The sequence below is a fragment of the Aureobasidium melanogenum genome (assembly GCF_000721775.1).
Source record: "Aureobasidium melanogenum CBS 110374 unplaced genomic scaffold scaffold_34, whole genome shotgun sequence".
In the NCBI taxonomy this organism is placed as follows: Eukaryota; Fungi; Ascomycota; class Dothideomycetes; order Dothideales; family Saccotheciaceae; genus Aureobasidium; species Aureobasidium melanogenum.
The window spans coordinates 146,797-169,151 of record NW_024470086.1 but is presented as its reverse complement, the minus strand read 5'-3'; the positions used below and the strand labels follow the sequence as shown (position 1 = coordinate 169,151).

The following is a 22,355-nucleotide window of genomic DNA, read 5'->3' as shown; positions in this document are numbered from 1 at the left end:
ATGATGGTGAGTTGATAGCGATCATTGTGAGCTATACATCACAAACAAACGGAATGATGAGGTGCATTGACGAAGCAAACGAAATCGATCAGCGTGGTGGTACAATGGCAGATCTCACCGCCTGCTCTTATCTGAAACACAGCTGCTCAACTTATGCAGGCACCCATCCCTAGGCTGAATTCTCCCGCTTCATTTCAAATTCGACCAGTTCTTTTTTCAAATGGTTGTAGTCCTCTTTTAATGTATACAACTTTGAGGTGGAAAGAGTGGGGGACATAGAAACCGGTGGAAATGTGTCGTGGAGCTCCTTAAGATGCTGGTCTGTCCGTATGTCAGTCCGTCGGATGGCGAGTTTCTCAATGCTTGATGGCAAATTGTTGTGAAGGTATGGTAGTGCCACATGGTATCAAAAGAAGCCACAGTCTATCCGTAGCTCTTTGAAAGATGACATGTCGAGGGGTTCTCGATAGAAGTACTCAGGCAACGACAAGATCAGACATTATCCATCCCTATACTTATCATCCGACCACCATGATCTCAGTCCAGATCAGAGTCAGAGTCAGGATTGTCATGTCCCCAGGTGAACGAATATCTTCTACTAGGGTCTTCCTCTACCTGGACATGAAGCTGGAGTGCACAAGCTCGCTCCTGTATGAAATCCAGTTCATCCTGCACATGCTCATGAGACCAGCCGAGTGTGTAAATTTCCAGGCTTGAGAGAGTAGGAAACCGACGATTTGAAATCATTGCATCAAGGAGCTCGTCGACGTCTTGCATCCATACGTAGGCTCTACGGATAGTGATTTTCTCAATGCTTTCTGGCAGTGATTCGTGCATGAAAAAAGGCCCATGACCAGTAGTTTTCAACAGAGCCATGTCCACATGAAGATAACGCAGCTTGTTGAAAGACCTCAGATCGAGAGATACTCCTGTGTAGTCGTCGTGCAGCATTATTTTCAGACGTTCAAGCGTATCTGTTATGTTCTGTAGAGGATTCAAGTGCTTGTTAGTGATGGGTATGCGTGACATAGTGTCGGGATTAGAGGCGAATTTGGTATTGATGTCCAGCGATTGCAACTTTGTGCACCTCTTCAAGACACTTTCGAGACCTTCTCCATCCAACTTGCAACGGATCAGCTTTAGATGGAGGAGTGAAGTGAAGCTAATTTTCGGTTGAATGGACAGCAGTGAACCGTACACACACAGCCCTCTTCCATGGAATGAGGTGATGGTCGGCTGCGAAAGAAGACACACGCAACTGGCCAAAGACTTGATATAGCCATCAAACGACCACACATCAAGGCACTTGAGAGAACAGAGGATCCGGGGCGATTGGTCTAGCCTTGACTGCAGTCCGACTGAACGTTCGTGCGACAGCCGTTTGGCAGACTTGAGAATCGAGGACTTAAGACTGGAACCTAAGGTGGTCTTCAAGAGCATTTTCACAAAGTAGTCAAGGCCACCTGTTTCCGAGTCAAAGCGTAGTGAACGCAGGTTTGGAAGCAGAGTCAGTAGAAGCGCGACTTCTGCTCCCTCGTCACCACTCTTTAGGCTTTTCTTCCATGACCTTCTGAAATGTTTGCGCAGACTATCAAATCCCACGAAAGATCTGAGAGCAGCAACAAACGCGCGAGAAGTTGATTTATTCAAAGAGACCTTCTTGTGAGTGTCTTCCGGCGCAAACAAGCCGATACGTAGTTGTTCGACCATGGCAGCAAGATCAGGACGGTGGATTATGGTAAAGAGAAAGTTTTTAAGTCTTGATTGCTCGCAGGCAACACGAGAGTTGCGTTCGTCTTGTTGATGGTGTTTGTGCTGCCGCTCGGAGTCTGAATTCAGTAGCTGGTGTTGAGCGGCAGATTCTTCGTGCTTGACGAAATTGCAATACAGCTGTGATTGGAAGATGGCGCGAAGTTGCTTGGCTATAAGACATAGACTGATGATGGCCTGCTGGTTGATCTTTTCATCTTCACTAAGTGTCTCGTTTCTGCGTGTGCACACATCAGTCGGGAGTTTGAGATGGTCGGCGCCTCCAAGCCAGATCTCGTTTGGAAAGTGAACCATGTCAGGCGCACACGAACGCCCTGGTCAAGTTGAGAATTGTGGGAGGTGCTGTGATTGTTGCGCTGTTGTCTCGGCTGAAGTAGGGAAAGTGCTCCGATGAATGTCGTGCTGACAAGTACGAGCTGTAATTCGCCTAGAGTGGATGCGATCTTTGTTTTGAGTTGGCTGGATGTTTCGTGATTGATTGACAGCAAAGGGCGAGAATGTGTGGTGGAAAGAACACGAAGCGGAGCTCGAGGAGTGAGCAGATTGTTGCAACAACAAAACAAGCACGGCGAAAAGTGAGTTGTTGCGCGGAAGGACCAAGTGAAAATAAACAAGGAAGTCACCACTCCCTCCGCATGAAGGAGCATGCTGCTTCTACAACTGTTGAAATGCACAAGAAATTCTAAGTCGGAGCCATGCCCACGAAGAGGCCATATTTTAGCGGCTCTCTCTGGAACCAGCTCTGATGTGAAATCAATTGTGCATAGTCACAATCTATAATTTGCTTGCTGCCACTGTGAGAGCGTAGCTCTCTGATTTCCTGGCCTATAGTGTCTGATTTCTCTGCTCTAGCAAGAGAGAATGTCTTGATGAAAAGAAGATTACTCACAGGGCAAAGATCCGACGAAACAGCATGGGTCCATGAGCTATGCAAGCAGATCTCCGTTCTACAGATGTCGATGTCTATGTCAGCAAGTAGAGACCGAACTACGTCGGTCGAGTCGACTACTCAAATCGACTCTTTGTTCATGAGTCAGATGGAAGAGCAGTATGAGGCATTTTCATGAGAAAAGCCTGCCTGGTACAGGTGATGCTCCTATGTGCTAGACCTGACCCGTTTCGTTTGACGTTCATGACTGAGCGTGCTTGTGTAGAGACGTTGATGCTCGTCGGGCGGCTTGCAAAGCCGCCGCAGCTCAAGGCTTGGCAGCTTTCTGTTACATACCGCTCAACCCATACCACACCCTACCCGTATAAAAGATAGAATCGTCGAAGACAATTCTCATTTTTTTAATAGTCGTTATATACTCCTAGCCTTTCCACAACATTGTTTGGTGATCTCTAGACACTCTCTAGCGCACAGTGTTACTTGAAGACCTTGCTGTCTGCACATTCCTTGCCCTCAAACTGGATGGGAATATCCAAGGCCTGGATGTCCTTATCTTCGACAACAGAATTGCCGATCATATGATTGAGTTAATGAATTCATGTAGAGCTTGGAAAAAGGCACGTGAACTCTGGAGTTGGTTGACGTTACGCGTTAAAATTTGAATATCTCTATTCCCTATGCTTTTTGCACACCCTAGCCTTTCCACAACATTGTTTGGTGGTCTCTAGACACTCTCTAGCGCACAGTGTTACTTGAAGACCTTACCATCGGCCCACTCCTTGCCCTCAGGCTGGATGGGAGCATCCCAGGCCCACATGTCCTCGACGAACTTCTTGTCCTCAGGGTTCTTGGGGTCGAGCTTGGTGAACTCGTAAGACTCGACGTCAGGGGCGACGTCGAAGGCAGGGAGAGCCTCCTGACCGCGGACGAGGAAGGCACCACGAACGATCGAGTCGTTGGAGGAGCCGTAAACGGAGGCGGCACCGAAGATGTACTTGCGGGAAGCCTCAAGACGGGTGAAGAAACCACCGATGAGGTTGGAGGTCATGAAGGTCATGGTGAGCTCATCGTTGTACTTGTAGTCCATTCTCCAGAGGGAGTACTCCTCGAAGTTGGCGTTCTCCCAGAACCAGGGAAGGGCGACCTCGCGGGTCTCCTCGTTGGAGTACTTGCGCTTCAGCTCGTCAAGGACGAAGGTCGGGCGGCCGAGAGCCTCAAGAGGGTGCTTGGGCTTGGGGGCAGGGGCAGCCTCCTCCTCGGCCTCAGCAGCCTTGGGCTTGGGGGCTTCCTTGGGCTTCTCGGCCTTGGGGGCGGCCTCCTTCTTGGGGGCGACGTTGGGGATGGCCTTCTCAATGAACTCGAGCTTCTCGGCGACGTCAGAGTAGATGGACTGGTTGGTGACAGTCTCGAACCAACGGGTGACGTTGGGGTTGTTGCTGCGCCACTCCTTGTCGAAGAAGTACTGGAAGCCACGGGAGATGATGCCGGCAGCGAAGAGGTCGGCAAGAGTGAGGCGCTCACCAACGAGGTAGGTGTTGACGAGGAAGTGGTCCTCGAGGGCACCGACGGCCTTGGCGGTGGCCTTCTGGGCATCCTCGACGGACTTCTTGTTGTAGGGGTCACGGCCAATCAAAGGGCGGAACCAGCCACCAAGGGCGGTAAGGACCTCAGTGTTGGCGAAGGACATCCATCTGAGGATGGAGGCGTAGTCCTGCTTGGTCTTGCCGAGGAGGGTGGTCTTCTCGTTCTGGGAGGTGACTGTACAGCAGATGCGGTCAGCGCGCTGTCGCAAATAAATTGGAAGCCATTGTTTGTGCAGAAGTGAGGGGTAATGGAGCAATCAGATCAAATAAAATCTCAACAATAGTCTTCAGACAGGGATAACTGTTTGATAATATGTCTCATCATTGCAGGGAGGTTGGCGGTAGAGGATCCTGAGGTGGGGTGTAGGAAACGGAGAGCAATTGGGAAACGTACGGTAGATGGCGATGGCAATGCACTCGGTGAGGACGTAGCCGTCAGTGCCCTCGAAGGTGGGGACCTTGCCGAGCTTGTTGAGCTTGAGGTACTCGGTGTCGACACCCTTGGCAGGCTCGGTGTGAACAATGTCAAGGTTGAGGTTGTTGGCCTTTGCGACGGCCAGCAGGGCGGTGGTACGGGGGTTGCCCTGCGCGGGGATGTTAGCTGCGCTGTGGATTGTGCCAGGTACGTGTTCCAAGAGCATACCGCGTAGGTGTAAAGCTTGCCGAAAGAAGACATTGTGAGGGGTATGTGCAACTGATGAAGAAGAAGCTACACAGAGGGGGTGGATGAGGTGGTGAAAAAGAAGAGCGGCGGCGTTGAGCTTTGGGCACCGCCTTCCAATTTTTAGTCGGAGGATCCTCGGCTGTTTCCGCCAGCAGCGACGAAGTTCACGGCCATGCAGCGACAGCGACAGCGAGGTCTGCAATAGCCACACTCTGCCATCATGGAGCTCGGTGCACTGCGGTCAGGCCTGCGCGCCGCCATTGCCTCATTCCGTCAGCCTGCCACAAGGAGGTTTCCCATCAACCAAACACAATTCCGCCGTCTGGCCTCGACCAACTCAGACACTCCGCTGGGCGACATTCGCGCTGCTCCTCCGATCGACTTTGATACCAACACCAAGCCTGCTACCGCCGAGGAAAACGCTGAGGATGATGACCTCGAAGGCGGCCGAAGTGTCGCTGCCTACACCGCCATGATGGACCGTCTGCGCATCGTCCCCGCCTCGCCCTCATATTTCACTGGCAAGCCCGACTTCACCGACGACCTGCTGAACCTCGAGAACCTCTTGCGCAAATACCAGACCCTGCCCGTACTTCCCACCGGACATGCTCCCCGTGTCGCATGGAAGACTCTGGCTCAGTACAAGGTCAACAGCAACGAGCCCGTCAAGGCCGCTCGTTACACAAAGATCCTGCAGGTCCTGCAACGATTGAACTACATCCACCCCAACCTCATGCCGGAAGAAGTCGCAACTGCCCTAAGACGCTACATGCGTGACGTCCAGCCATTCCACAACCAGCCCAAGCCCGGTGTTGTTGACGAGTACGGCCGCGCTAGAGGCGTCGGCAGGAGAAAGAGCAGTAACGCTGTTGCATACCTGGTTGAAGGTGAAGGCGAGGTTTTGATCAACGGCAAGCCCTTGACTCAGGCCTTTGGTCGTCTACACGACCGCGAGAGCGCTCTCTGGGCTCTCAAGGTCACCGAGCGCATGGACAAATACAACGTCTGGTGCGTTGCTAGAGGAGGTGGTACCACTGGCCAGGCCGATGCCATTGCTCTGGCTGTGTCCAAGGCTTTGATGGTTCACGAACCGTTGCTCAAGCCCGCTTTGAGGAGAGGTATGTTGAATATGGTATCTATGTGGATGTGCCACAGCAATGCTAACTATATTCTTCAGCTGGTGTTGTCACAAGAGACCCCCGTCGCGTCGAAAGAAAGAAGCCCGGAAAGGTCAAGGCCCGCAAGATGCCTGCCTGGGTCAAGCGTTGATCCTTGTACTATTATTACATTTTCCCCATACACTCTGTATATCTGTACAAAATTCACCATGTTCCTTTTTCGAGTGTGTCTCTTCCTCAAGCTTTACGCTGAGGTCTCTGCTTTTGCGCCTGCTCACACAATTCCCTCTTGGGCAACTTCTCCAGCCAACCTTCTTCTCTCTTGACCTTGCCAACTTCGAAGTAGTTCTTGCCAGCCTCACCCTTGAACATGCGACTCCATCCGTCGATCGTGTCATGCACTCTCTTCTTTGCCAATCTCGTGTCCCTTTCTCTTCTCTTCTTCATCTCGGCTTTTGAAGGAGCATCATCATCCACAGGAATATAAGTCAACTCTGCACCTCTGATATCAGGCGTCAGGTCCTCTTGGAAACATCCAGTAATAAATGCGCGAGTAGCATCACGGCCAGCAAAGAAGTTGTAACTTCCTCCTGGACCGTAGACATGGCGGCCAGCGCTGACGTCGTAGATGGTGCCGTTCAAAGCAATGTAGACTGGCTTGCTAGCGTCGCTACCATCGTATGCTTTCAATTCCTCGTCGGTGAGGTAGAGTGGTCCTCTCTGTTTTGTCCTGGTCAGTGGCTTGTTTCTTCGAGGGGTCGTGGGGGTGAGCACATACAAGCCAGGACGCAACAACCGCAGGCTTCGAGTACCAAGGTCGCCAACCCCAGGTCAGCGATGAAGAAGTAACGAAGTAGCTCAATGCGCAATTGAGCAAGAGAATGCCACCCAGCACGCGCAGCACATCTGTGAAGCTGAAGCCAGAGCTCTTCTTCTTGGGAGTGGTATTTGAGTTCGAGGCTTCTTTGGGCACGACGGTAGGGTCTGCCGCTTTGGCACGCTGTCGTACTTCTGCCATGTTCTGTGTGTTTGAAAAAGGGAGAAGGGATCGAGTAGAAAGAGGAGTAATTATTGGACTTGGTTGATCGACAGAGGGGAAGAGAGACAATTAAATGCCAAGGCCGAGTTGCTTTCGGGATGGCTTTGGCCTGATGACCATTCACTCGTCATCAAACGTCTATCTCCAAACTCTATTTTTGGCTTCCATGTGCATTGCCTGATTTCGACTCGCATTTTCAATTTCATACTCCGAGTATTTGAAATGACATGTGTCGACAAGGACAAAAACTTCCTGCCTCTTACTCGATCAACATCATCGAGGCCAACTTGTGACTTCCACGCCTTGAACAGCTGGGTATCTTTAGTTGTCTTTCTATACTGAATCCATTATGTAGAGTACAAGGCGTAGAAACAACCACAACGGCAAGGACAAAACCATTCCAGCTACCATAACAATACAAAACATCATAAGTAAGCACGACATCTTCTCCACTTGGACCTTGCAATCGCGACGTTGTCCATGTGACCGAATAGCTTTTTCTGGATACACTGCAGCATGGGTACACCACTGCTCCATCTTTACGTCGACGAACAAATCCTGTCGGGGTATCGTTTTGCCAAACTTTGGTATTCGTTCCCAGTGCCGCCACAGACGATGCCTCTTCTTATCTCCTCGTCTGTAGATTCGCAGTGATTTTGGCAATCTTCTCCAGAAGCGATGGGTGAAGAAACCAAGTTTTCTCTCGTAGACAAGGACAATGCGCAATTTGCAAAACTGATAGAACTCGCGTGTGATCTGCAGGCGAGTGCGAAGAAGTGCTGGCAGTCCTGTCTCGTAAATTTCGTATTCATCGTCAAGGACAAGGTTGTAAATGTTTAGACGCAACTCGAGTGGAAGAGAGAAGAGTCCTGTAGTTGTTGTTTCGTTTTGTCGCCCGGAAAGATGCACGAGCTCATAGCTCTGGTAGGCTGGCTGCTTGGGAGCCATCTCAATGCCAGACTCGATACTGCTCGTACGAGGCTTGTAGGTCGCGAAGAAGGCCTTGCACAATCTTTGGATTGCGAGATGGTATGAATGCTGGAGCCTTTGGGTCCAACTGTTTCGAAGAAGTCCTGGGTACTCTGGGAGCAAAAGCAGCTGCCTTTGGATCAAGAGGACTGCTTGATGGCATGCTTAAGTATGACTGCAATGCCTATGACTCTTGAAGAAACGCGACTGACAAAACATGCAGTACAAAAAGGCTTTGTGACGAAGAGATGAAATGAAATGTGCAGAGCAAAGAAAATCGTCGTAATTGTGTGTGAGGGGTTGTCTTCTGGATGCGTGAGTTTGATATGCTTTTGGCTTCAAGTGCACGATGTATGCCACTCAATTGCATAAGATCTTGCTCAATCCATGTGTTTATATCCACTATCACGCTTCAAACTTACTTTCGACCACATCCCCTCAGAGAGATCAGCTACGAGCTCAAGATGTGTTTGTCCAAGCTTCTCGTGTGCATTGCTCTGTCATACGAAGGTCATCTTGAGATGAACATCCTGGAAAATCACTGAAACCTGGCCTTCGACGGAAGTTTCCTTTGAAGATATCGTGCATTTTAGCACCTGGAATGGTGCCCTTCGCAGCCCAAAAAGGATTGTCTAACGAAGGGGCATCAAGCTTCAGACAAGTGCGATGAACGACAAGTTGCATGTCAATTCCAAGGCCTCTGACATGTCCAACGAGAGGCTCATTCGAGTGGCATGTCAATCGTTATGACCGACCGAAAGGACAAGAACGAGTGAGGTTGAAGACGACCTGCAGTCTCAGTGATCGGCAAGATACTTGCCGTTCGACGCATAAGCACTAACCAAAAAAGGCAGGAACTAACACCGCAGTCGCTCCTTCCACCAACTCGAGTCTCGCTTTACACGAAATCAATATTTTCTTGAGTCGATGTTCGTGTTGTCGTGATTTGTCAATCACGTTAAGATTGTTCCACCACCATGTCCAAGCATCGAGCCGCAACCACATCTTTAGAAAATGCATCTAGCAACGAACAATCATCTCGAGGCACACCATTCCACGATCTAACATGGAGAGTATCTTGGCATGCTGATCATTGAACACTCGCTTGGAAAGAGGGCCTTGGTCGAGGCGGTCTATCAATCAATTTTGACCGCCTGGAAGATCCTTCGCGTGCTCCCATCTGCAGCATGCCGCATCCTGGGTCGACGACGACCTATCGTTCCAGCATTTTGGTCCAAACATAGAACACGATGAGTAGTAAGCACACGTGGAATATCATGGCTAGGTAACTAGGCCAGCACGGACTGAGAAAAGGCCAAAGATGCATGTCGCAAGGAGGTCGGATCAAGTATAAAAGTATGGCCAGCCCCTTGATCTCATCTTATTGTTCGAGTATGGTAACAGCGTTTCCCATTATTTGAGATGAAGTCTGGATTGATCTTCGCAGTCGCTGCGGTGTTGGCCTGCTGCAATGCTAGTCCTGGCGACAAGCTGCCAACATCAGCATCGAGCGACATCCAAGTCGCTCAGGAACAACTGAAGATCCTGATATCTCATGCCAAATACATCGTCAAGTCAGCCAAAAAGCCATTCAGTTCGATATGCAAGCCCGGAAATGTCCAGGTTCGCAAGGAATGGGGCACTCTTTCTCCCAGGGAACGTATCGCCTATACCGATGCTGTCCGTTGTCTCCAGAAGAAGACTGCCAAGTCACCAGCTTCCTGGGCTCCTGGTGCAAAGTCGCGCTATGATGATTGGGTGGCTACTCATATCGATCAGACACTCCAAATTCACTATACAGGCACGTTTTTGGGTTGGCACCGCTTCTTCCTTTGGGAGTATGAACAAGCACTTCGCAATGAATGTGGATACCAAGGCACACAACCCTACTGGAACTGGGGTCTTTCTGCTGAGAGTGGCATGGAGAAAAGTCCTGTCTGGGACGGCAGCAAGACAAGTATGAGCGGCAACGGCGCCTATATCAACCAGACCGGCCTACAAGTTGTCCTCGGTGGAAATGGCCTCCCTGAGATTTTCTTCCCGACCGGCAGTGGAGGCGGCTGTATTGAATCAGGTCCCTTTGTCAACATGACTGTGAATCTTGGTCCGGCAGCTCTCACCATCCCTGGCAACATCACTTCCGTCAATCCTAATGGCCCTTTATCCTACAATCCTCGCTGTCTGAAACGCGACCTCACAGATGAACTCAACACCTGCTTCGGAAATTTCACCGCCATCGTTGGTAACATCCTCAGGCCCCAAAACGTCTACGATTTCCAGATGCAGATGCAAGGTATCCCTGGCAGCGGCAATATCGGCATTCACGGCGGTGGCCATTACTCCATGGGCGGCGATCCTGGTCGCGATGTGTTTACCTCACCAGGAGATCCGGCCTTCTACCTTCACCATGGCATGATAGATTTGGTGTGGACGGCATGGCAGATGTTGGATCCTGAGAACAGGATTTATGGCAAAGAAGCCATTGCTGGCACGAACACTTTTCTGAACCAACCACCTAGTGCGAATACAACTTTGGACACGGCGATCAGTATTGGCTGGGCTGGAAGGGGAGTGAATGTCACAATGAAAGATGTGATGAGTACAGTTGCTGGGCCGTTTTGTTATGTATACGCTTGAGTATCGGAGCTCTCATAGTAATAGCAATATAGGAATTTGGAGGTTGTCTTGTTTCAAGTCTTGCGACGCAATGAGCGAATATCGTTCGAGCCATCTTTCCACCTTCTACCACCACTCTCTAGGCAACAACCTCCGCAGCCCCATCCTCGCCCACACACCACAACAGCCCTCTCAATCTTCTTCTTCAGTACCCAGCCATAACAGCCAGCCATACCAATGAGAAAAAAAAAGAACATATTCTCTTCCAAAAATAATTCCAGAGGATCCATCCGCGGTAAAAAAAAAAAAGGCAGATCATACTCCTACTAACAAAAAGCGGCAAAAATAAACAAGCTTGAGGGTTTATTTTCTGCTGTATATAGGGCATGTTGAAGCTCTGGATTTGTATGTGTTGAACAAAGTCAACTAGCCTAGAGGAAAAGATCAAGGTTAGTTTGTTCGATGATAGGGTTGATGGGAGGAATATGGAAGGATGGGGTGGGAGAGATGGGGACTTAGCTCTGAAGAGCGTGAGATGGAAAGTCGGAAACAAGAAGCCTGTGATGTTTCGAGTCAGCGTGAATGATTTTGTTTCGAGGAGGATATGGGAACTTAGCTCTGAGAGAGAGGTATGCAGACAAGAGTACAGAGTCCGCTGTGCTGGCTAGTCAGTGTAGATGTGCTCATAGTAAGGGATGTGCGTATACTCAGCTGGCAACACTTGAACAGAGGGATGTAAGCGAAAAGAAGAGGGAGAGCACGAAGAGAGATCTGAAACGAATTTATAGGCAAGTCATACTGTGACTGGAGTGTGCTGATTATGTAAGGTAACTTGCTCAACTTGTGGGCGTGGGTAGCCTATAAGCTGCGTCGAAGCTAGACACGGATAGACGAATTATAGTCGGAGGGGGCTAGGATATTGTTCCTAAGCAGATGTGAGTTATGCTGTCTAGCTACACCTTCCTCAAATGCGAATAATAGCATGATCAAATGCAAGCTCCCGTCATCCATTTACCAAATATTGTGACTTGACTGAAAAAGAGATGCAATCTACTCATCTCCAGCCAATCTCTGTAGCCCAGTCCTGCCAGCCAACCTGGCTCCCAGACCGCCACCCTGGCCCAGATCGGCCTGACTTCTCAATTGCCCAACGAATTTACCCTTTTCGCTTCTCTTCCTATCATCTTCTTCTTTCTGCTTGCGGTCACGCTCTTCCAACTCGGCTAGACGCTTCCTGCGATCTGCTTCTAATTCTGTGGCGTTTGATTGCATAGCTGCTAGTTTGGCCATGCGTTCTGCTTGACGATTAGGAGAAGCAGAGCGTTCTTGCCTTTGTGGACGGTTGTCATCCCTGGAAGATCTCGGTGGACGGTCGTCTCTATCATTCCTAGAAGATCTGGGACCGCGGTTGCTGTAAGGCTCATAGCTTGGTGATGCACGACGTCTCGGCGAAGGAGATCTTCGCGATCGAACAGGAGAAGGCGAGCGTCGTCTACCATCTCTGTCTCTGTTCTTGCGAGAGGGAGAACGCGAGTCTGAGCGTCGCGGACTAGGGTATGATTTCCGTCTGCGTGAATCTGGTGAGCGTGAGATGCTGCGGCGATACGAGTCGTGTTTGCGAGAAGAACGTCTATCGTCATCACGTCTGTCATCGCGCCTATCATCTCTCCTTCTACGTTCGGGTGATCGTGAGCGGGAGTACGAGGGCGAACGATGGCGATGTGATCGGTGCCTGTGGGAGGAACGTCTCTCGTCATCGCTGTAGTCGTCGTGGCGTCTACGTTTGCTGCGGTGCTCATCGTCTCTGTGACGGTGCTTGCGATGGCTACGTCTTGAGTCGTCTTCGTCCTTGCCAGCAGCCTTGAGCAGGGCTCGACGCTTGGTGGGATCGTTCATCATGGCTTCCAAGGCGGCCTGCTCTTGTTGCTTGATGGCCAGCATAGGATCATTGCGCACCTTTGTCGCGGTATCTCTTTGGTTATTTGCAATTTGCAGAGCCGAGGGACCTACGGCGGCAGCTTTTTGCATGGCCTCAGTGGCATTTCTCTTGACAAGTCCGTCCAGTCTTCTCTTTCCGAGCAAATATGCTTCCATCTCTTCTGTGGTTCCCTTCTGGCCATCTGCAGGACCGCCGTACATCCAGTCTACTCTGTCGACACGCTTCTTGCCGCCAGCGGCCTCTTGCATCTGTTGAAGTTCTTGGATTTGGCGTTCTTCGGCGCGCTCCTTGAGGACCTGGTCGATCTTTTTGCGCTCATCGAGGGCTTTCTTCTCTTCTTCCCAGACGCGCTTCTGGTTGGACATGAGCACGGGGTGCCATGACTTCTTCAAGTTCAGATCGCCACCCATTTTGATGTTCGATTGTGCGCTGTAAAGCGCTACAACTTAAAGTGAAGGTGTTTGTTGTCGAACGTTGCGAGAGGAGATGCACGGTAGTTGTTCGATGTGGTCAGATAGACGTGCTGTTGCGCCGAGCAATTTTCATCAGATGAAGGTGGATGGGAAAGAAGGTTGCCTGGTGGCTTGCTGTCGCGTGAAAGTCACACTCCGCATTGAACGCCAAGACACTCTATACAACGTCCATCGCAACTTCTCTCAATACGACCCTCTGCCTTAGATTTGAACACAACTCAACTCTATGGAAGCAGCAACGCGACTTGCAGCCAAACCTCATACCCTGTTTTTGGCGACTCTATCGACTTGCTTAGCGACCTGTCCGGATGCACTTTCATGCAATCTCTCTTCATCTTTTTCAGCCCCCTGCTTATCAATAAGCGCTGGATACTAGTTTGATGCTCGGAGAACTCAGGTCGGATTGTATTCAACATTGCATTCCATTTCTGATCGGTGGTCGTAACTTCGGGACATTGCCTTGTAGGAGTAGCCCATCCAGTACTGAGAATGATTGAATCGAGGTGCTTCGATCACGCGACATTGTATCTTGTGTGACAGCGGCCATATCAATGGACATTTCAAGCAGATGAAATGGTTCATCGAGCCAAATACTCTTCACATCTCTGACAAACAGCACGTCTCCGATTCCAATCCTCAGTCAAGCGAGCCATCTTCCAAATCACAAACGTCTTCCTCGACGGCACAGTCTGACCGCTGAAAAGCTCGTCATCATGGGAGAGCCACTTTTACCGCCATGAAACCTCGTCAGATCATCACGTCTCAAACACATGTCCCTTGCATCGGACCAGGGACCCTCTCCGAAGGAGGATTTGCACTCAACAACACCTTGACCATGGCGTCTAGACCCTCGTCCGACTTTGGCCTTACTCATCTTTTGCTGTCTGGGACTACTGATTGTGCTTCGCTTGACTCATCTACCAAGATCTGACATGCGCGTATCGTTTTTGGTATCAGAGCACATGCCAATTGATAAGTTCTTGAGATAAGCTCAACCCACGACAAGGCCGGAGCGATCTGACCGTCTAGGCCCGTCTTTGCGACTGCTTTCTGCAACCAATGACAGCAGGCATATCCGGAAACAGATTCAGGGACCAGACTGATGACATCAACAAGTCTCCTTCCCCGCACTTCGATCGTGAAGTCCATATCCACAGGTCAGCCTTATCGTGGGGAAAAATGGACCATCACTTTCGGTGGCTTGCTAACGACCACCTCTCTTTCGAGAGCGGCAGAAAAGTAAACGGTCTTAGGAGTGATTGCCATTGGACCATGACGGATAGAGTTCAACACCATGACGACGAAACATATGTCGATGGCTTAACCAGTGCTACGATCTTCAGGAAGAATCACGAGAGCATTCAAACCCAGCGGAGTGGTTGAGCAAACAAAGGAAAGGCTGACGACGGACGCTGCACAAGCTCCGAGTCCGATGATATGACAAAGCTCCAGAGGTAAGCTCTCTGAGGTAGCTCTCAAGCTATATAATAGTGTTGCACCCCACCTGTGAGAGCTTAGTTCTTTACAACAAGCATATCTTCTCATCATACCATATTACCACACTACAACCAAACACATCCAAACCTCAGCCATCAATCATGTCTGCTCCTACCGATACCACTCCCACTGCTCAGACCTCCGCCGATGGTGAGCGTCGTCGCTCTTCCGGTGGCCTCTTCAACAACATCCTGGCTCAGAAGCGCAGCCCCGACAATGCTGCTTACTCTGCCCGTCGCACAAGCATTGAGGAGCAAGGCCCACCAAAGGGTGTTCTCGGCAAGATGTGGGACAGGTATGTACCTCGAATATACTCAAATCTTTGATCACTTAGCTAACATACAATACAGCGCTGTCAAGGGCGTCGGTCCAGAGCAGAAGTAAATCACCAGTCACACAACCACCGAGTCAGTTCGGCAATGATCGATCAATACACGAACGATTATGAGATCTGCATATCTTCACACCACACTGTTTCGAGCTTTCGAGTTCGCTGGCTCAGGTTCTCCGGGTTTACTCACTGGCGCTGAGGGGAGTTTGGACGTTGGAGCTTTTCATTGCATGTATTATATAACGACTTTATGACAATCATTTATCATCCACACAAGCTTCTCATACATCTTCTGTGCATCCTACGTATATCGCGACCTGCAATCGCAGAAACGCTTCAGCAAATTATGTTGCAAACACCATCAGGTGAATTCCGGTCAGCAGAGGCATCGCAATGCTTAAGCGTTCATGAAACGATACGAGGTTCATGCAACGCCTTGCTGCCATTGGTTTTCGCATCTGTACCATCTCGGCCGGGTTTCGACACAAGCTGAGCTAGTCAGACAGTTCTGCATTGCACTGACGCAAATGGAGAAGAGGATGGATTCTCTCTTGCTGAAGCTGTTTGGCTCGGTTGTGACAACAGGAGATAAAATATATCAACCTAATCAGCCAGAGAGCAAAAGTATCTTGAGCCAATCGCCTGGTGACTAGTCTCAAATGTCTGAACTTTTGCCAAAAGATAGATGTGGTAGTTAGAAACTCTGAGTTAGTCCTTTAAGGGGAATGAACAAGGTAAGAAATGGTCTTTGATGTCAGGGCCTACAAAATCGGCACACAAAGAAGCAAAGTCATGTAGAAGAGACTCGGTGGCGAAAAGCAAGTTTGAACGAGTCAGAAAGAAGAAAACGGTTTACTGTGAGGGACTCTTTGGGTGTGTGTGTGGCGGAAAGAAACATAGCAGACGAAAAAAAACATGCGAACAAGGACCTGTACGAAAGCCTGAGAGATGATCGTTGTACAAGAACGAACAAGACTTGGAATCGAGAAGAGGAAAGTCACATCGAATCCCTTCCTTCTCAATCCCTTTATCCCTCAGGCCTTCCAAGCCCCCAAAGACCATTCATATTATCCACGGTGATGGCACAGTGGTCAGAACGCCTTTGCGAATGAGTCTTGCGAATACAAGATATAGTGTAGCTATGCCTATTTCCGTAGTGGCGTCCACCACATTCTCGTTGGAGGAGATCGTATGTTCCGTTCCTACTCGCTGTATTTCAATTTGGTTCTTACTGGCATACTGGTCAATGGGACAAGAAAGGTATAACAATAGAAGGGGTATATGAAGTAACATTGAATGCTTTTCCTGTGCAACTACCTGGGCTGGTTGACTTGCACCTTCTTATCCTCACCGCAGCTGACAATACCCCAAGCCTCATCCCATTGCACACCAAACACCTTGATGCCTTCACCGCCTACAGGCTTCTTCTCGCCTTGACCATCACGCTCGAGAACAAAGATGCTTTCGCCAGTCATACCGCCTTCAGCGATACCGCCATTGCCTGCTTTGGCATTACGGACATCCCAGACACGAACACTACCGTCATGGCCACCAGAGGCAAAGACATAGCCGTTATCAGGCGAGGGTGCAAGTGAGACTACAGCATTGTTGTGGCCACGAAGCGTCATGGCAACAATCGAAGTAGCAGAAGCGCGAGGGTCGATGAGGGAGATGTGACGAGCAGTGGTACCTGCAGCAACCAGATTCAGTTGAGGCAGAGCGGCGACTGAGACCAGTGGGTGCGAGGTTGCGCGAGTGTCGACGCACGAGTGAGTGGCCAGATCCCAGGTCTTGAGTGTGTGGTCCCAGGAAGTGGAGTATGCGACTGTGGCATCGTCGGGTTTGAAAGTGACATCTGATACTGGTGCAGTGTGGCCGGCCAGGAGAGAAAGTGCGCCGCGCTGAGGGACAGTGACGCTGGTTTTCCTTCGCTTGTTTGAGGGGTTGGGGAGGAGATGTGCGGGTGCTGAAGGGTTGCTCTTGATATCGCTGCTGAAGATACCGACAGTGTGATCTTGCGAGGCGGTCAAGATACGCTGAGAGGGAGTGTGTACGGCCAGTCTGTCCACGGAAGCTGTGTGTCCCAGTAACTCAACCTTTGGTGTAATCTCGCTGTCGTTGTAGTTCCAGATTCTGACGCTGCGGTCCACGCTCGAAGACACCAAACGTGAGTGATCCAGGAACTTGACGCTCTTGACGGGTCCACTGTGTCCACCATCTCCACTTGTCGCCAGCACCTCTTTACTTTGATTCCACAATCTCAACAATCCATCGTAACTCGCCGACACCAAACGCTCGTTTCCAGCACCAGCAAAGTTCTTGCCTGCCCATTTTCCAGCCGCTGAAGTAGAGGAGAGGAGATCGATGCTGCTGACCCAGTCGTCGTGTTCGAAAGAGGCGACATGCGACGGCGGCACGAGAGCGCGTACATATTCGACATTCAAGGTTGTTTCGGCGGAGATACCGTTGGCGGTAAGGAACTCATCGATCGAGGTTCGGAGGAATTGGCCGTTGATCAGGAACTCAAAGGGGACGGGTTGTTCGGTCTCGAGCAGACGGTTGACAAGGGTTGAAAGCTGGTATCTACGGAGCTCTGTGACAATTGTCAGCTATGTGATATGTCCCAGGAAAGAGGCATCATGCTAGCGCAAATGCGCGACATCGGGGTACTGCTTACCAGTCGAGACGAGGATCGGACCAGTGTCCTCGGGCAACTCGATATCCGGACTCCTCGTACTGAGCTGAATTCTCACTTGCGACGTCGACATGTTGCTGGATATGTGTGTGGTATGTGTTTATTCGACTAGATCGCATCTCGAAAAAAGTTCATGCATGGGTACAGATTCTGCCGCTGTCAGGCTCACCGCCTTACCAATTTGTGCCGCTAGTGCAGAGGCTGGAAGCTTGCACAACCTCTACAACTTCAACCTCTCAAATTGCACGTCTGCCAGGTATAATGTATTGTGTATATGTATATATAGCTCATTGTCGAATCGGTGCGCATAGAGAAGTTACTTCGACCAATCGCATGGGCTACTCTTGTAAGCATGCCTTGTTACAGTTTCGATGCGACCAACGACACTTTTGGGATTACATGTGTTCGATTGGGCCATCAAGACGACACAAGTCCACATCTCTCATGGTAGCCTAATCTTCTCCGAATATGCCGTGCTAGGATTCGCGGACTTGTCTGCTTACAGCACTCGTGATTTTGATTCTCCCAAGTCCAGGATGTATTGACCAGGTGAAGACGAAAGTGCCAGAGGTGGACACGGAGATCCGCTTTACTCTCATCTGAGAACGTTCATTTGCTTAAGTACTTACGCTCAGATTGATGCCTGAGGCTGGTGGCAATCTATGATCAGTAGATTCAAAGCTTATCAAGAGCCGCATCTCGTGGACAACATGGTCATGAAGTTTTGGTTGAATATGCGGTCTAGGTAGAAACATGCAAGCATATCGAATTTTCCGGGCTCATAGTACAGATGACAAAGAAAAAAAGTGAAGATAGAAAACAGGGGGGTCCACCCTTGCGTTCTGATTTAGAACACAAGAATGCTGTACAGGACCGGAATTTTCTCCCTCAATGGGCAACCCTTGACTGCAAAACTGGTACTTGACGTTTCAATGTCATTCATCAGCTTTCCAGACAATCGCCTAGATTTTCCCTCTAATAAATAATTACCAGATTCCTATCAAAGAAATCGTCTATTTGAGGAATCCTTGGCCCTCGGTGTGGGTCTGAACACGAGGAGATGAGGGGTTGCGGACGGCCTTGGTGGTGGGAGGGTTGTACACGAGCTTTCTGGTCTTGACGACAGTCCACTTGTATCTGTAGCACAAAGTCAGTATTTGTTAAAAACCTCAATCCAGTATTCGACATGACTCACCTCTTGACCCAGACGGAAAGAGCGAAGAGAGTACCGGCGACGGCCATAACCTTCCAGCCCATCTTCTTGCGGTCGTCCATCTCGGGCTCGGCAGTCCAGTTCAAGAACTCGACAACATCCTTGGCCATCTGCGAGGTGGTGGCGGGGGTCTTGTCGTCGTACTCGACGAGACCATCGTAGAGGACACGGGCCATGGCGATACCGGTACCGGGGAAGTAAGGGTTGAAGTTGAGACCCTCCTGGACAACAGCACCAGCTGGGGGCTCCTCGGGGTAACCAGTCAGAAGAGAGAAGATGTAGTTGCAGCCACCGTGGCGGGCCTTGACCATGAGCGAAAGATCCGGGGGAAGAGCACCGTTGTTGGCAGCACGGGCAGCCTCGTCGTTCTTGTAGGGGCTGGGAAGGTAGTCGGAGAGCTTTCCGGGACGCTTCTCGATCTCACCCTCATCGTTGGGCTCGGTGTCGTACTCGTTCTCCTCGGCAAGGGCCTTGGCCTCATCGACGGTCATGAAGTTACCGACAAGGTTGCGGTAGGCAATGCGCTTGAGGGAGTGGCAGGAAGCGCAGACCTCTTGGTAGACTTGGAAACCTCTGCGAAGAGCCTGGTGGTCGAAGGTCTTGTAGAGCTTCTCGTGCTCCCAAGGGTACTTGGTGGGGTGAAGACTGTCGGGCCAATGGTCAGCGCTGGATGGTCGAGTGTGTATGTAGGCGATGTATGACATACCCCTCTTCGGCGGGAGTCATGGCGTGGGCCTCACGACCGAACTGGTAGTAGTACCATGCGGCGGAACCGACAGCGAAGACGGTGGCAGCCGAGGCAGTGGCGGTGGTTGCCCATTGGGAAGACTCGGCACCGGAGGAGGAAGAGGCAGCGCGCTGGAGAGATTGAGACGTCAGCTGGGCATGATTCAACGGGCGGGTTTGCGGTCGAGGGTGGTTGGAGGTATGGACGAGTGTCCGGGTGTTGGGCGAGGGCGTACCGTGGACTGGCGGGTTGCAGTGTTGCGAGCTGCGGCGGCAATGCGCGCGGATCGCAGGCTGGATCTGGCCAACATGGTCTGCGATTGACTGTGTCGGGGTCGAGAGGAGAGGGTAGATGGAGGTGCTTGTCGAACAACTGAGGTCGATGTCGCCCGCGAGGAACAGAGAAAGCCGAGTGCTTAGACCCAGCCTGGCGCTGATTGGCTGAGGCCTGCTCTCGCTGATTTCACCAGCGTGCCATTTGAATCGACCGACTGGCCTTGACTTCTGGCCACCTCGACTCTGATCGTGCTCCAAGAATTTGAGAGTTTGGTGACTTTGCACGTCACAGCGAGAGCCCGCAAGACTCATAGCCAATTTCGCCCTCACGAGCCTTTGCGCACCCCATTCCACCACCCCGAGTCCAACCGCGCATCCTCCGCAACCATGGCCTCGAACGGCGAATATCCCCAGGACGACTCACCGCCCGCCTCGCCCACCTTGAACCCTCAGCAAGACCAGTCCGAGTCGGAAGACGAGATTCCTGAGCAGAAGCCCAAGTCGGCCTTGAAGAAGTCTGCTCCTGTTCCCGCCGTCCAGAAGCCTTTCATTGCCGAGCAGCCCGACCCGTCGACCATCGATGTCAAGACTTTGAACCCTCTGTCGCCCGAAATTATCTCGCGCCAAGCTACTATCAACATTGGTACCATTGGTCATGTCGCTCACGGAAAGTCAACTGTCGTCAAGGCCATTTCTGGTGTCCAGACTGTCCGTTTCAAGAACGAGTTGGAGAGAAACATTACCATCAAGCTCGGTTACGCCAACGCAAAGGTCTACAAGTGTGACAACGAGGAGTGCCCTCGCCCCACCTGCTACAGAAGTTACAAGAGTGACAAGGAGGTCGACCCTCCATGTGAGAGAGAAGGATGCTCTGGTACATACCGTCTGCTCAGACATGTCTCGTGAGTCTCCACATACTGCGCTCCACATTAGCGCTATCTGACAACCTCCTAGCTTCGTCGACTGCCCTGGTCACGATATTCTCATGAGCACCATGTTGTCTGGCGCCGCCGTCATGGACGCCGCCCTTCTTCTCATTGCCGGAAACGAAACCTGCCCTCAACCCCAGACCTCTGAACATTTGGCCGCCATTGAGATCATGAAGCTGAACCACATCATCATTCTCCAAAACAAGGTCGATCTTATGCGCGAGGAGGCCGCCAGCCAACACCACGAGTCCATTTTGAAGTTCATCCGCGGTACCGTCGCCGACGGCAGCCCCATCATCCCTATCAGTGCCCAGCTGAAGTTCAACATTGACGCCATCAACGAGTACCTCGTCTCCAAGATCCCCGTTCCCCCAAGAGACTTCACCGCCGCCCCTCACATGATCGTTATCAGATCTTTCGATGTCAACAAGCCTGGTGCCGAGATCGAGGACCTGAAGGGTGGTGTTGCTGGTGGCAGTATCTTGACTGGTGTGTTGAAGCTTGGTGATGAGATTGAGATCAGACCCGGTATTGTCAGCAAGGATGAGCAGGGCAAGATTCAGTGCAAGCCCATCTTCTCCAGAGTTGTCTCGCTCTTTGCCGAGAACAACGACCTGAAGTTCGCCGTTCCTGGTGGTCTTATTGGTGTTGGTACTCGTGTCGACCCCACTCTCTGCCGTGCCGATCGTCTCGTCGGTTTCGTCCTTGGTCTCCGTGGCCAGCTCCCCGCCATCTACACTGAGATCGAGGTCAACTACTTCCTGCTCCGTCGTCTGCTTGGTGTCAAGACCGCCGACGGCAAGCAGGCCAAGGTTGCCAAGCTCGCAAAGAACGAAGTCCTCATGGTTAACATTGGTTCTACTGCCACTGGTGCCAAGGTCGTCGCCGTCAAGGCCGATGCCGCCAGACTGCAGCTCACCAGCCCTGCCTGTACCGAGATTGGCGAGAAGGTTGCTCTTTCTCGCAGAATCGAGAAGCACTGGCGTCTTATTGGATGGTAAGTCAAACTAATTCCATCTCACGAAACTCATACTAACTTTACATAGGGCTACCATCCTTGCCGGCTCCACCCTCGAGCCTACCATTGAGTGAACGACGACTGGTTGATACATCAACAACGACTTACACCGATACCCACGCAAGCAGGATCTTCGTTCCAGATCTTGTGGGGATGACACGTAGAGGATTTGACATGGAGAGGACGATCAAAAGTTGGATTTGCATGAACGCATCACGCTTTTCTATGTGTGTTAAGCGTGTATGTGCGGGATGCATGCTTGTCTGTGGGCATTAGATCAGGGGTGTTCTATGGCGCTGAGGACGAGAAGGGATGTGTTTTTCTTTTTCTTATCTTTCCATCCACGGATCTATCCTCACCCCTATTGCATGACACCGAAACAAAATACACAGTTTTATGACAGCACACCTATGGCTTTGCCTCTCTCCAAGGGAACTGATGATGTGAGTAGATACTATGTCTACTAGAACGGTCGAGCATGAACGACAATCATGTTCACGTAATATCTAAAGCCTGTCAGAGAATCTCCGTCCTCCAGAGTCGAACCCTCGACCTCTCTCTTATAAACAAAATTTTATGGGGGCTATGCCCCCCTTCTCCCGACTCCGAA

The 22,355-nt window shown here is 50.9% G+C and overlaps 11 protein-coding genes across 11 annotated transcripts; 4 read left to right on the top strand and 7 right to left on the bottom strand.

Moving 5' to 3' along the window:
- Window positions 1-537: 537 nt before the first annotated feature.
- M437DRAFT_59716 (uncharacterized protein) lies at window positions 538-2,064 on the bottom strand (the record flags this gene model as incomplete). The annotated part of the gene is made up of 1 exon (XM_041023626.1): window positions 538-2,064. The coding sequence occupies one exon, from the start codon at window positions 2,062-2,064 to the stop codon at window positions 538-540; it is 1,527 nt and encodes a 508-aa protein (XP_040875332.1).
- Window positions 2,065-3,407: 1,343 nt separating this feature from the next.
- On the bottom strand, window positions 3,408-4,918 carry M437DRAFT_79161 (eEF1-gamma domain-containing protein; the record flags this gene model as incomplete). The annotated part of the gene is made up of 3 exons (XM_041027119.1): window positions 3,408-4,417; window positions 4,637-4,826; window positions 4,886-4,918. The coding sequence occupies 3 exons, from the start codon at window positions 4,916-4,918 to the stop codon at window positions 3,408-3,410; spliced, it is 1,233 nt and encodes a 410-aa protein (XP_040875331.1).
- Window positions 4,919-5,378: 460 nt separating this feature from the next.
- On the top strand, window positions 5,379-6,175 carry M437DRAFT_59832 (uncharacterized protein; the record flags this gene model as incomplete). Its single annotated transcript, XM_041023646.1, has 2 exons — window positions 5,379-6,024; window positions 6,084-6,175. The coding sequence occupies 2 exons, from the start codon at window positions 5,379-5,381 to the stop codon at window positions 6,173-6,175; spliced, it is 738 nt and encodes a 245-aa protein (XP_040875330.1).
- An 86-nt stretch (window positions 6,176-6,261) lies between these two features.
- M437DRAFT_59795 (cytochrome b5) lies at window positions 6,262-7,042 on the bottom strand (the record flags this gene model as incomplete). The annotated part of the gene is made up of 2 exons (XM_041023639.1): window positions 6,262-6,744; window positions 6,803-7,042. The coding sequence occupies 2 exons, from the start codon at window positions 7,040-7,042 to the stop codon at window positions 6,262-6,264; spliced, it is 723 nt and encodes a 240-aa protein (XP_040875329.1).
- Window positions 7,043-7,396: 354 nt separating this feature from the next.
- On the bottom strand, window positions 7,397-8,011 carry M437DRAFT_59736 (uncharacterized protein; the record flags this gene model as incomplete). Its single annotated transcript, XM_041023630.1, has 1 exon — window positions 7,397-8,011. One exon carries the CDS (start codon window positions 8,009-8,011, stop codon window positions 7,397-7,399), a length of 615 nt encoding a protein of 204 aa, XP_040875328.1.
- Window positions 8,012-9,454: 1,443 nt separating this feature from the next.
- On the top strand, window positions 9,455-10,669 carry M437DRAFT_59850 (Di-copper centre-containing protein; the record flags this gene model as incomplete). Its single annotated transcript, XM_041023650.1, has 1 exon — window positions 9,455-10,669. The coding sequence occupies one exon, from the start codon at window positions 9,455-9,457 to the stop codon at window positions 10,667-10,669; it is 1,215 nt and encodes a 404-aa protein (XP_040875327.1).
- Window positions 10,670-12,361: 1,692 nt separating this feature from the next.
- Window positions 12,362-12,997, bottom strand: M437DRAFT_13181 (uncharacterized protein; the record flags this gene model as incomplete). Its single annotated transcript, XM_041018701.1, has 1 exon — window positions 12,362-12,997. A coding segment is annotated over one exon (636 nt), but the record flags the coding sequence as incomplete, so codon positions are not given.
- Window positions 12,998-14,658: 1,661 nt separating this feature from the next.
- Window positions 14,659-14,941, top strand: M437DRAFT_59801 (uncharacterized protein; the record flags this gene model as incomplete). Its single annotated transcript, XM_041023642.1, has 2 exons — window positions 14,659-14,852; window positions 14,908-14,941. The coding sequence occupies 2 exons, from the start codon at window positions 14,659-14,661 to the stop codon at window positions 14,939-14,941; spliced, it is 228 nt and encodes a 75-aa protein (XP_040875325.1).
- Window positions 14,942-16,201: 1,260 nt separating this feature from the next.
- Window positions 16,202-17,656, bottom strand: M437DRAFT_59755 (ribosome biogenesis protein ytm1; the record flags this gene model as incomplete). Its single annotated transcript, XM_041023632.1, has 2 exons — window positions 16,202-17,481; window positions 17,566-17,656. The coding sequence occupies 2 exons, from the start codon at window positions 17,654-17,656 to the stop codon at window positions 16,202-16,204; spliced, it is 1,371 nt and encodes a 456-aa protein (XP_040875324.1).
- Window positions 17,657-18,596: 940 nt separating this feature from the next.
- Window positions 18,597-19,833, bottom strand: M437DRAFT_79155 (uncharacterized protein; the record flags this gene model as incomplete). The annotated part of the gene is made up of 4 exons (XM_041027118.1): window positions 18,597-18,720; window positions 18,779-19,441; window positions 19,503-19,654; window positions 19,759-19,833. The coding sequence occupies 4 exons, from the start codon at window positions 19,831-19,833 to the stop codon at window positions 18,597-18,599; spliced, it is 1,014 nt and encodes a 337-aa protein (XP_040875323.1).
- A 352-nt stretch (window positions 19,834-20,185) lies between these two features.
- Window positions 20,186-21,819, top strand: M437DRAFT_70128 (putative translation initiation factor 2, gamma subunit; the record flags this gene model as incomplete). Its single annotated transcript, XM_041025406.1, has 3 exons — window positions 20,186-20,700; window positions 20,753-21,724; window positions 21,774-21,819. The coding sequence occupies 3 exons, from the start codon at window positions 20,186-20,188 to the stop codon at window positions 21,817-21,819; spliced, it is 1,533 nt and encodes a 510-aa protein (XP_040875322.1).
- Between the last annotated feature and the right edge of the window lie 536 nt (window positions 21,820-22,355).